At 52.3% G+C, this 13,101-nt stretch overlaps 1 protein-coding gene across 1 annotated transcript in view; it reads left to right on the top strand.

Moving 5' to 3' along the window:
* The window catches only part of VWF (von Willebrand factor), a 133,454-nt gene that overhangs the window by 81,411 nt on the left and 38,942 nt on the right, over positions 1-13,101 (top strand). Inside the window, exons 24-32 of the mRNA XM_060111711.1 lie at positions 1,603-1,759; positions 2,301-2,459; positions 3,118-3,253; positions 4,963-6,344; positions 7,961-8,077; positions 8,158-8,298; positions 8,587-8,730; positions 11,718-11,882; positions 12,941-12,984. Coding sequence (XP_059967694.1) covers positions 1,603-1,759; positions 2,301-2,459; positions 3,118-3,253; positions 4,963-6,344; positions 7,961-8,077; positions 8,158-8,298; positions 8,587-8,730; positions 11,718-11,882; positions 12,941-12,984 — 2,445 coding nt within the window. The remainder of the gene's footprint in view (positions 1-1,602; positions 1,760-2,300; positions 2,460-3,117; positions 3,254-4,962; positions 6,345-7,960; positions 8,078-8,157; positions 8,299-8,586; positions 8,731-11,717; positions 11,883-12,940; positions 12,985-13,101) is intronic.

Here is a 13,101-nt window from a genome sequence, read left to right as displayed (position 1 = left end):
TTGTGGCCCACAGGTTATCTTGTCTCCAACATTAGAGCGGGAGTTTCCTTCTCCCACCCCCACCGTGTCTCTGGCCCCGGGCACCCTGCCGCTGCCCCCGTTCCCAGGTCTTGTCTCACGGAAAGTCTTTTCTGGTCTTCAAGCCAGATTTTGAGCCTGCATTTTATGGTTTCTTTTTGTAAGTCTTTTGTGGTTGTTTAATTTTTATTATATATTGGAATATAGTTGGTTAACAGTGCTGTGTTTTAGATGTACAGCAAAGTGATTCACTTATACATATACATGTGTCTATTCTTTTTCAAATTCTTTTCCCATTTAGGTGATTACAGAGTATTGAGCAGAGTTCCCTGTGCTATACAGTAGGTCCTTGTTGGTTATCTATTTTATTTTATTTAAAAATTTTTTTATTGGAATATAGTTGATTTACAATGTTGTGTTAGTTTCTGCTGTACAGCAAAGTGACTCAGTTATACATATACATAGATCCACTCTTTTTTTTTTAGATTCTATTCCCATATAGGCCATTACAGACTGTTGAGTACAGTTCCCTGTGCTCTACAGCAGGTTCTTTTTGTGTCTTTATCTCACAAGGTGACAAGGAATTCCCCAAACATGTTTCAATGCAATTTTCTCTCTATCTCTGTATGAATGTATATACGCACACCTGTGTATGTGTGGGTACATGTGTGTATATGTATATGTACACACACACACGCACACACACAGCCAGGTATGCACGTATGCTGCTCCCCGGCACCTCCCTCGTGGGAGTGACTGGTTGAACACCTGTGTCTCAGCTCTTTCTGTCCATCCAGTGATTTGTAATCCCTCAGGACCCGAAGGATACTTAGGATCCCCTGGTTTGGTGGAGACCTGAGGCACCTGAGCTGCAAGGGCGGAGACAGTGAAAGGGTCAGGGAAACAGGGGCTGTTGGGTACAGTGACTGGCTTAATGTCCGAATTCATTCTCGGCACAACTGCCCTGAAAGAGGTGGGTGTGGGGGGCATGTCTGGGGCAGCCGAAGGTGAGAGGTGGCTCCTGAGACTGAGCACAGACCGAGGGTGGGCTTCCCCTCCGGGGAGATTTAGGGTCGGAGTCCAGGAGCACCGGGCCGGCCGCGGTCCAGCATGCTAGCCTGTAGCATCTCAGCGAGACAGTGTGAGTGGTCCTGATGTGTTTCCTCAGTCTCTTTGCTGAGTGGAGGCCAGGAAAGAGTGTGTGTGTGTGTGTGTGTGTGTGTGTGTGGTATTTATGTAAAACACGCAGACACCCAAGAGGGTGGGAGTGGCTTATGGGGATGGATGGATGGCTGAGCAGGTACGTGGACAGATGGACAGAAAGGAATGTTCTTTTGAAAACTTCTCAGGCACATCTCTTCTAGGAGAGGCTGGCAGGGTTGCTTTTCTCCCCTTTTCTTGCTGGACTCCACGTAAGAACGTAGGATTTCTGCCTTTTCACCCATTCCCTCCTTGGGACCATTGCCTCACATCTTTCCTTCTGCCTGGAGCCCCTGTCCCTCCTCTGACCACTGGAACATCCACGCCCAGACCAAGAGCCAGGGTCCCCAAGTGCAGCCCAGACCACCTGCGTCTCCCTCGCAGGTGGACCCTGAGCCATACCTGGATGTTTGCATTTACGACACCTGTTCCTGTGAGTCTGTCGGGGACTGTGCCTGCTTCTGCGACACCGTCGCTGCCTACGCCCACATGTGTGCCCGGCACGGCGAGGTGGTGGCCTGGAGGACGGCCACGTTGTGCCGTGAGTCCTGCTGTCCCTCGTGGTCCCAGACACGCCCCTCCCCCCTCACACATCTAGACCTTGGGACCTTGGGGGGTGAGGAAGGGCACCTTGGCCGGGGAGAAGACAGAGACCCATGCGGGGGTGATGGCCGAGGCTGAAGGGGGTTAGGGCATGCATGGGCATGAGGAGGCATGGGACTGAAGGCAGCGATGGGGAGGGATTCCGGGAAATGGAGAAGGGGGAGCAGTGACGAAGAGAAGAAGGTGGTCAGAGTGTCTGTGATTAGACACGATCACATTTGTCATGGCGGTCAAGCGGCTCAGACATTTATGTTGCGTCTTCCTTCCTGCATGTAAGTGGCTGATCATTTTTATAAGGAAAATGGATTCAGAACCACTAGGTTCCTGGCTCAGGGGCTCTCAAAGCTTAGACACCTCTCACGTGGGTGACTCCGTAGTTCCCCAGTACCATCATCCCCTCCTTGGGGCCGTCTGTCTGGGGTTGCCCAGGGTTGCCCGGTGCTTTAATAACGGTCCTGCCTGTTTTGGGGTCTGCACAGCCCAGAACTGCGAGGAACGGAACCTGCGGGAGAGCGGGTACCAGTGTGAGTGGCGCTACAACAGCTGTGCTCCCGCCTGTCCCGTCACGTGCCAGCACCCTGAGCCGCTGGCCTGCCCCGTGCAGTGTGTGGAGGGCTGTCACGCACACTGCCCTCCGGGTGAGGCCCTGGCCCCTGTGGGGAAGGGGTGCGGGGCTGGGACGGTCCTCAGAAAAGCTGGCTCTCTGCACTGCTGCTTCTCGGCCTCGCCTGGTGGTGCCCTGTCCCCAGCCCCACCACCCTAGGTCGTGTTTCCATGTCCTTCCACCAAAGCCAGGCCAGCTGTGGTTTTTGTCAAGCTGAGCTCCCATGCAATGCTTCTGGGGTCTATTTATGGGCGTATCATCTAGAGCAGCACTTTCTGGTAGAACTTTCTTCAGTGCTGGGAAAGTTCTATTCAAATGTGGCTCGTGTGTCTGAGGAATTGAATGTTCAATTTTATTGAACGTTACTTAATGGAGACTTAAATGTAACCAGCCACACGTGGTTACTGGCTACAGTATTGGATAGCACACATCTAGAATTATCAGATATCTGCGTCGGTGGAGGAGTAAAAATACCCTTGGAGATAAGATTTGCTTTGTCCTGGGGTTTGGAGGAGGTGAGGTGGGGGAAGGAACACCCCCTCCTAATTTTTCAGAAAGAAGGATGCTCCCTAAGCGGTGAGGGGACCCTTGGGGGAGGCAGGCAGAGCTGGGACAGGCCTTATAGTGCAAGGAGAGTCTTCCTTGTGGGAAAGGTGGGAACTTTGGCTCCTAACGAGAGGCTTCTCATGCAGGGAAAATCTTGGATGAGCTTTTGCAGACCTGCGTCAAACCTGAAGACTGCCCTGTATGCGAGGTGGCTGGCCGGCGCTTAGCCCCTGGGAAGAAAATCACCTTGAACCCCGGGGACCCTGAGCACTGCCAGATTTGGTAAAACAGTCCCCCTGGTTGTCCGAAGTGATGGGTCTTACTGTCTAACCTGGAGTCCTGCCCAGAAGTGTCGGTTTGGGGAAGAATGTCCCGTTCTTACTTACTTTGCTTCTCTGTCTTTGAGGACAGGCTATATTTCTTTTCCAGGAAATACCTCTCAGGAGATTTAGGTTTTCTACCTCTTCTTGCTGAAGGAAGGACGTGGCCTCTTCTTATCCTAGATGACTAGAGGTGGCATCTAGTCTGGGGACAGGCATCTATGGAAGCCAGATTTCTTTTTTAATGGAGGTAGGGATGCAGGGGAAGAAGAGAGGTGGAGCCCCTAACTCTGCAGTGGGGCACAGATACCTCGGGCCATAGCCAAGGTCCCAGGATGCGGCTCTTGTAGCTGGGAGTCACGGGTCACTGCCCCCTGGCTCCCACCGGGGTTGAAGGAGAAGGTTCTAGCCTGGGTCTCTGCCACAGGCAGCTTGATTTCTCCTGTGGTCTGGCAGAGGCTGCCACTTTCCAGGACACTGGTGAACGAGAGAAGTGACCAGGGGATTGGAAATTTGGCCTGGCGGGGTGAGAATTTGTGTGGGGGGCTTGGGGCTGGGTGTGGAGCGTAGTTAGACCCTGGCACATGATGGGTGTAAACGGTGGGTCCATTGCAAGAAAGAATGAGTGAGTCACTGTCTTTGCCTAACATCCTGGAGACCCCCGTATACCACTCCCAATACTTTATTCTGCCAGATAAAGCTGGGATTTTGAATCTTTATTCATCTCTCTGAAATGATTTTACTCCAGTTTTCCTCTCTTCCTTAAGGCCCAACATGTTAACATAGTACAGAATTCATGTAGCTTAAATTCTGTTGTAATAACTACTGAAAAGCATTCTTTTTTTTGTTGCCATATGCGGGCCTCTCACTGTTGTGGCCTCTCCCGTTGTGGAGCACAGGCTCCGGATGCGCAGGTTCAGAGGCCATGGCTCACGGGCCCAGCCACTCCGCGGCACATGAGATCTTCCTGGACTGGGGCACGAACCCATGTCCCCTGCATCGGCAGGCGGACTCTCAACCACTGCGCCACCAGGGAAGCCCAAGCATTTATCTTTGATAGAACATTTATAAGTTCTGGTCAGCATCAATATTTTAGAGCACTATTTGTCTTTGGAGATATTTGGGAGAAGGCTTGGATTATAATTAAATATTTATGTTGCTAGAGACATAGGTTGAAAATAAACCTACTTTGAATGGCTGTGTGGATTGCTAAGAAAGAAGAAAGATTCTTTTTCAGGTCCTAGGGTGGGTGAAAGCTTTGGCTTTCAAGGGGATCAAAACTCAAGGAAGGGCTTCCCTGGTGGCTCAGTGGTTGAGAGTCCGCCTGCCAATGCAGGGGACACGGGTCCCTGCCCCGGTCCGGGAAGATCCCACATGCCGCAGAGTGGCTGGGCCCGTGAGCCATGGCCGCTGAGCCCGCGCGTCCGGAGCCTATGCTCCACCACGGGAGAGGCCACAACGGTGAGAGACCCACGTATCGCAAAAAAAAAAACAACTCAAGGGAAGTGTGTGTGTGTGTATGTGTGTGTGTGTGTAGGGGGGCTGCTTGGGGACTATGTTAAACACGGTGTCTCTCTCGAGTGGGGAGTGTTCCTTGGGGGCTCGGGTTCAGTGGGCTGGGAAGTGCCCAGAGGTTCTTCCTGAACCATTTCTGTCTCTCCCCTCTTGTAGTCACTGTGATGGTGTCAGCCTCACCTGTGAAGCCTGCCGGGAACCGGGAGGCCTGGTGGTGCCCCCCACAGAAGGCCCGGTCGACCTCACCACCCCGTACGTGGAGGACACGCCGGAGCCGCCCCTGCACGACTTCTTCTGCAGCAAACTCCTGGACCTGGTCTTCCTGCTGGACGGCTCCTCCAAGCTGTCCGAGGCCGACTTCGAGACGCTGAAGGCGTTTGTGGTGGGTGTGATGGAGCGTCTGCACATCTCCCAGAAGCGCATCCGCGTGGCCGTGGTGGAGTACCATGACGGCTCCCACGCCTACATCGCACTGCAGGACCGGAAGCGGCCGTCGGAGCTGCGGCGCATCGCTGGGCAGGTGAAGTACGCGGGCAGTGAGGTGGCCTCCACCAGCGAGGTCTTGAAGTACACGCTCTTCCAGATTTTCAGCAAGGTGGACCGGCCTGAGGCCTCCCGCGTGGCCCTGCTGCTCACGGCCAGCCAGGAGCCCCCCAGGCTGGCCCGGAACTTGGTCCGCTACGTCCAGGGCCTGAAGAAGAAGAAGGTCGTCATGGTCCCCGTGGGCATCGGGCCCCACGCCAGCCTCAGGCAGATCCGCCTCATCGAGAAGCAGGCCCCCGAGAACAAAGCCTTTGTGCTCAGTGGCGTGGACGAGCTGGAGCAGCGGAGGGACGAGATCATCAGCTACTTCTGCGACCTCGCCCCCGAAGCGCCTGCCCTCACGCAGCGGCCACTCATGGCCCAGGTCCCCACGGTGCCGGAGCCCCCAGGGACTTCGACGCTGCCACCCAGGAGGAGGAGCTCCGTGGTCCTGGATGTGGCATTCCTCCTGGAAGGGTCGGACAGCGTGGGTGAGGCCAACTTCAACAGGAGCACAGAATTCTTGGAGGAAGTGATCCGGCAGATGGACGTGGGCCGGGACGGTGTCCATGTCTCGGTGCTGCAGTACTCATACGTGGTGACCGTGGAGCACTCCTTCAGAGAGGAGCAGTCCAAGGAGGAGGTCCTGCGGCGGCTGCGGGAGATCCGCTACCGGGGTGGCAACCAGACCAACACCGGGCTGGCCCTGCAGTACCTGTCGGAGCACAGCTTCTCGGCCAGCCAGGGGGACCGGGGGCAGGCGCCCAACCTGGTCTACATGGTCACGGGAAGCCCGGCCTCAGACGAGATCAGGCGGATGCCCGGAGACATCCAGGTGGTGCCCATCGGAGTGGGGCCTCGCGTGGACGTGCCGGAGCTGGAGAAGATCGGCTGGCCCCAGGCCCCCATCTTCATCAAGGACTTCGAGACGCTCCCCCGAGAGGCTCCTGACCTGGTGCTGCAGAGATGCTGCTCCGGAGAGGGGCTGCATCTCCCCACCCCCGCCCCCATCCCAGGTATGCGGGCGCCTTGCATGGGGGCGAGGACTTGGGGGCACTGTGGGCGGCCTTGGTGGAGACGCGGTTCGCAGGTTCAGATCTGGCTTCCCTGCTCTGTGCCTTTAGTGAGACCCCTGCCTTCAGAGTGTCTGTGTTTCCTCACCTCCCGGGCAGGGAGCAGCACCTGTGATCTTTTTTGGGGGGAAGGATCTTTTCTTATTGTCTGAGTTTGAAAATGCAAAGGTAATGCAAGCTTATTATTAAGATTTAAGCAAAACCAGGATATAGAGTAAAAAAAATACAAGTCCTACTTTACCATATAGCCTCATCCCCACCCAATTCCACTCCCTGCCTTGGAGGTAACCTGTTAAATTTGGCGACTATCAGCTTTTTTACCACACTGGGTGGATAAAATTTTTCTCAGCACCTGACATTCTTCGGGGCAAGGCCAGGAAGTCCAGTAGATTCTGGAGCTGGGCTGCCTTAGTTTGAATCTCACCTCTGGCGCCTACGAGCTGGGTAATTTTTGCAATTATTTTGGTAATAATTTTGGGGTAATTTTGGGCAAGTACCTCTGTGTCCGTCAGTCTCCTCATCTGTAAAATGGTAGTGACAGGAGTACTTGTAATACGCTTAGAGCAGTACCCAGTACTTAGCAAGTGCTCAAAAATGACTTAACTCCACTGCTGTTATTATTACCTCTTAACTGATACTAACGATGCATCACTTCCTAGCTCTTTAACATCTTTACTTGGTGTGGCTGGGACCACCCCAGAGTCACGTCTTCTTTTACGGTCTCTTGATCCCCATACTCGCTTTCCGTGCCTTTTTTTTTTTTTTCGGAGCGTGGGTCTCTCCCTGTTGTGGCCTCTCCCGTGGTGGAGCACAGGCTCCGGACGCGCAGGCTCAGCGGCCATGGCTCACGGGCCCAGCCGCTGCGCAGCATGTGGGATCTTCCTGGACCGGGGCACGAACCCGTGTCCCCCGCGTTGGCAGGCGGACTCTCAACCACTGCCCCACCAGGGAAGCCCTGTGCCTTTTTTTCTTTGTTTTTGTTTTCATCAGAGCCACAGATTTATCTAAATTCTCATGCTATTTCAGTAATAGCATCATCAAATCTCAGAACGGTGTTTGGGCCAGAGTTTGTTTCCTCACTGCGATTGTGACACTGTCCCCAAACATTAACATGAGCTTTAGGCATTTTTAATCGGTTCACCTTCTAGCTCCTTGCGTGCCCCGTGGGACCTGAGGACGCACAAGCCCACCTTCCAGGGATGTGCTGCTCCGTTTCCTTTTGTCACCTGCCTGTTTTCTGCTCCAGTATTTCACTCAGTTCTAGAAGAGTTGCAGCCCCCGAAATGGAGGGAGAGGATGCCTCTTGCTTCCATCTGTAGCATTTAAACTGCCTTTGGGTGGAGTTGGAGTCTCCCCAGTGCCTCCAAACCCGGGGACTCACGGCCCCCTTCCCTGCTGCCTGGCGCCAGCTGCCGAGGTGCAGAGCTGGGGGACACGCCTCCCCTTTGTGGCACCGCGTGGTCGGCGGCGCCCTGCTCACCCGCTGAGTGTGCGTCTGCTGCAGGGGTCTGGTGCCGGTCCCCCACAGCCCTGGTTGCTCCCCTCTGCTCTCCTTGCAGACTGCAGCCAGCCCGTGGACGTGGTCCTCCTCCTGGACGGCTCCTCCAGCTTTCCAGCTTCTTACTTTGACGAAATGAAGAATTTTGCCAAGGCTTTCATCTCAAAAGCCAATATAGGTGAGTGAGGGGCCCGAAGGGGCGCTTTCAGGGGCTCTTCCTGATTCAAACTGTGGCTTCTGTGCTTCCTCTCCTGTCAGGCCCTCAGCTCACCCACGTGTCGGTGCTCCAGTATGGAAACATCACCACCGTCGACGTGCCGTGGACCGTGCCCCTGGAGAAAACCCACTTACTGAGCCTCGTGGACCACATGCAGCAGGAGGGAGGCCCCAGCCAAATCGGTAACGCGCTGGCAGGCTGGGGTGCAGGGGCCGCGTCTGGCCCCAGTTCCTGGCATAAGTGACCGGTTAACCCCGGCCGGCCCCTTGGCTCCTGGGCCTTAGTTTTCTTCCCTGTAAACCAAGGGCCAAGGAGCTCTTCCCGATCTCACTTGTGTGTGAGACTCTCTGAGTCTCTGAGTTACTCCATTTCGATGACCTAAGGCTGCCCCTGGAGACAGGATGCTCAGCCGGCCTCACACCCACCTTCCCCGCATCAGGACTGACTGTGTGGCCCGTTCTCTATTGCAGGGGACGCGTTGGGCTTTGCGGTGCGCTATGTCACATCCCAAATCCACGGTGCCAGGCCTGAAGCCTCGAAGGCGGTGGTCATCCTGGTCATGGGCACTTCCATGGACTCAGTGGATGCGGCTGCTGCTGCCGCCAGATCCAACCGTAAGTGTCGGGGGTGCAGTCCTGCGCCCGCAAACTGCTAGTGGGTTCCGAGAGGGTGGCGGTTACTTTCCAATGTCCTGGCTGATTTTGAAAACTTAATACCCACATGGGGCCTGGTTTCAAACAGCGGGAAATTGCCCAATCCCTGTGTTATTTGGAAACCAAGCAGTAATAAATGTGTGTTTATCCTTCATTTGTCTGCATGCTTTCAACTGTAACTTTTTTTTTATAAATGTATTTTATTGATTTACTTATTTATTTATGGCTGCGTTGGGTCTTCGTTGCTGCACACGGGCTTTCTCTAGTTGTGGCGAGTGGGGGCTAGTCTTCGTTGCGTGCGTGGGCTTCTCACTGCGGTGGCTTTTCTTGTTGCAGAGCACGGGCTCTAGGCGCGCGGGCTTCAGTAGTTGTGACACGCAGGCTCAGTAGTTGTGGCTCGAAGGCTCTAGACCGCAGGCTCAGTAGTTGTGGCGCACGGGCTTAGTTGCTCTGAGGCATGTGGGATCTTCCCGGGCCAGGGATCAAACCCGTGTCCCCTGCATTGGCAGGTGGATTCTTAACCACTGTGCCACCAGGGAAGACCTTGACTGTAACTTTTAACTTCTCCAAATATTCCCTCTGTGTTCAGGGCTGAGTCATACCCCCGCGCCTGTGGTGTCCTTAGCCTCTCTCCACTCTGAGGCTGGAGTGATTCATTTTGGGGCTTTGAGAGCCATCAGAGACCTTCCTGTATTCTGAGCCCCTGTCCAGTACCAGCCTAAAGGGCTCGGGGGGGCAGGATGGACAGGAGACCAAGGCTGCTGCTTTAGGAAGGGGACGGATGCAGGTGTGCTTGAGCCTCGGTGCCTTATGAGAGCTTGTGCTGTGAGCAGCAACAGCACGTGAGCCGGGGCAGGCAGTGTCGCACTGGTGGGGGGCTGGGTGAGTGGGATGACATGACATGACACCTTCCCGTGCGCCCTGGAGAGTGGCTCATCTTTCAAAACCCCACTATGTCTTTCCTCTGGTGTCTTCCCGAGAGTTATTCACTCCCTTTTCTGTACCATTGGAACTACTCAAAATGTGCAAACCACATTGTTTTTATGTTATATATCTGTTTCTTGCATAAACTAGGGATTCTTTGAAGGCATGGGCAAAATCTTGCTTATTTTTGTATCGTCTATGCATGATGCACAAAATAGGTGGCCATTTAACGTTTGTTAAATGAATGAATGTGACCTATTGATGAAACCTATTATTTTATGGAAAAGGACCCTGAAAGGGAAAGGATGTACGTTGGGGTGATACAACCAGCTTAGAAAAGCTGAAAAGCTGCTAGCAGAAAATCAGCTCTAATCTTAAGCAAACTGCAAATACCTAGAACTTTCTGGAGAACTAATTGAGGTAATTTTATGATGGAGACTTTTCTCCTTTAGTATCAAGAATCCAAAGAAAGACTTTCATCGAGAAAGGAAGCAGCTGTGGTCTGGAGGAAACAGACACGATCCAGGGTGCATCACTGAACCATTCAAAGCCTGTTTCTCACCTATAGATAGATAGATGCATGTACCCCGGGCTAAGCCCTGTGACTGACATTTTCTCTTCTCTTCTTACACTCACCTCCTGGGTGGTCTCATTCTGTGTCATTCATCTAGATACATTTATGCATGATTGACTTAAGAATTCCTATCTCCAGTCTGCATTAGGAATTAGAACATCTCCACCTAGATGTTCTAACAGGCAACTCAGCATAAACTGAATTACTGACTTTCACATCCAAATCTCCTCTTCTTTTTTTTTTTTTTTGCGGTACACGGGCCTCTCACTGTTATGGCCTCTCCCATTGCGGAGCACAGGCTCCGGACGCGCACGCTAGGCTCAGTGGCCATGGCTCACAGGCCCAGCCGCTCCGCGGCATGTGGGATCTTCCTGGACCGGGGTACAAACCCGTGTCCCCTGCATCGGCAGGCGGACTCTTAACCACTGCGCCACCAGGGAAGCCCAAATCTCCTCTTCTTATAGTCTTTCCCATCTTAGAAAAATGGCAGTTCCATCCTTCCAGTTGCTCAGGTCAAAAGCCTCAGCATCCTTAATTCCTCTTTTTCTCTCCTACGTCCATCCAATCCATCAACAAACTATAGTTCCGTCTTCAAAATACACTGAGAATGCCACCATGGCCTATCACCTACATACCACCTCCACCACTGTCTCCTACTTCAAGCCCCCATCATCTCTCACCTGGATTACTGTAATAGCTTTCTACCTGGAACAGCTTTCTACCAGCTTCCATCCTTGCCCCCTGGAGTTCATAATCAGCAGAGCAGCCGCAGTGACCCTTTAAACACTGAAGTCAGCTTTACCCGTGTCACTTCTCTGCTCTCAAGTCTCGGCTGGCCCCCATTTCATTCAGAGAACATGTTTGGTCCTTCCCGTGGCCTCTGAAGCTCTGCACGATCTGTGTCCCTCTCCTGCTTTCTCTGCTCCAGCCTCCCTGGACTATGCAGTCAATTTTCTGCCCCAGGGCCTTTGCACTCACTGTCTCTGTGCTCGGGATGTCCTCTTGGCTCCTTCTGTCCTTCATCTTTTCACTGCACACATCTCCAACCATCCTGTATGAAACAATAACCCTCACCCCTACCCTTGTAACGCTTATCCTCCTTACCCCATTTTGTTTGTTTCCTAAGCACTTATCCAGGTCTGAAATACTAGATGTTTACTTACTTGTGTGTGTGCTGTCTGTCTCTCCGCAGTGTAAGCTCCATGAGGTCAGGACTTGATCTGCTTGGTTTACAGCATCCTCACTGCTTAGAACAGTACCTGACACAGAGCAGGAGCTCACTGACGTTTGTTGATTGACTGAATGCCCTCCTCACAGGGTCGGTGTGAGTGGCCAGTTTGGAAAACATGAGGCTCCATGCACACGCTGGGTGTAGCTTCAGGCCAGCGCATGTTGAGCCCACCTGACCAAAGGTTGACACAGACCCTTTCTTGCTCCTCTGTAACCCTAGGAGTGGCAGTGTTCCCCATCGGAATTGGAGATGGGTATGACTTGGCCCAGCTGAGGATCTTGGCGGGCCCAGGGGCCAGCTCCAACGTAGTGCAGCTCCAGCGGATCGAAGACCTTCCCACCATGGTCGCCCTGGGTAATTCCTTCCTCCACAAGCTGTGCTCTGGTGAGTCTTGGGTTGTTTTTCTTATCCCCCTCAAAACAGAAACAAAAGCAACCAAACCCATCTAGAGACTCAAAGGTTCACATATACAAGATTTGGCCTTGAAGTAAGTTTGTTTTATAGGCCGGGACCTGTAAGTTTCTACTCGTGGAAGGTCGTAAGGCAAACCTCCAAGGCGTTACCAGAAAGTTCTCTGTGTATAGACCTCCTTCCATCCTTACTGTCCATGCTAACTTGAGCACAGGGCTCTTGGACAAAGAAATGGAAGACAGAGGCAGGGAACTCCAACATCCTTAGATCATGGACCTCTTCCCCATGCCCTGCACTCACCGTCAGCATGGGTATAAAGGGCTTTAGAAAAGCAACAGGGATTTATCGTATAGCACGAGGAATTACATCCAATATCTTGTAATAATCTATAATGGAAGATAATCTGAAAAAAAATAACAGTCCCTTTGCTGTACACCTGAAACTAACACAATATTGTAAATCAACTATACTTCAATAAAATACGAAACTGAAAAGGTTAAAAAAAAAGAAATGACAATAACATAGAACATAACATCAAACTACCATAGTTTAAGTTGATTTAAGGTTAGAAACTTTTTATTTTTTTACCATACATGCTTTTTTTAAAACCTGGTTTTATATATTTTCCCAATGTAATTAGCTGTGAGTCTAAAACCTACTACAGAGTTATTGCCCTTTCTTGCTAGATGATAGCTCTCTGGGTAGGAATCTTGATCTCTTTTAAGTTTTCAGCCTCTTGCTGCATTTTCCTCCTCTCACTAGGCACTGATCTATGTACAAAAGAGGACAAGGAGATATTGATTGTGGTTGTTGCCATATTATCACTGTTGTGTCACTGTAATGACTACTAACCACAAAGCACCACGGAAGGATGTCCTCCTAATCTCCTGTACCTGCATCCTCACTGCTAAACCCACGCACGTTCTTTTCAGAGTTAATCCAGCTTCAAGGACCAGCCAGGTAGCCGAGTGAATGGCTCGGAATTTCTGGATGGTGGGTGGGAACAGAGATCTTGCTTGTGTCTGTTTCAGGGTTCATCAGTGTTTGCATGGATGAGGACGGGAATGAGAGGAGGGTACGTTCATTTCTGTTGACTTTGAAGGAAAGATCAGGAATGTATATTTGGGGCCCTCGTTCCCCTGGTGAACTTTTCCTCCTTTGGTCTGGGTCCAGTTCTCCCTCTTACCATTAT

Source organism: Mesoplodon densirostris, chromosome 11, assembly GCF_025265405.1.
Source record: "Mesoplodon densirostris isolate mMesDen1 chromosome 11, mMesDen1 primary haplotype, whole genome shotgun sequence".
NCBI lineage: Eukaryota > Metazoa > Chordata > Mammalia > Artiodactyla > Ziphiidae > Mesoplodon > Mesoplodon densirostris.
This window is presented reverse-complemented; position numbering and strand designations above follow the sequence as displayed.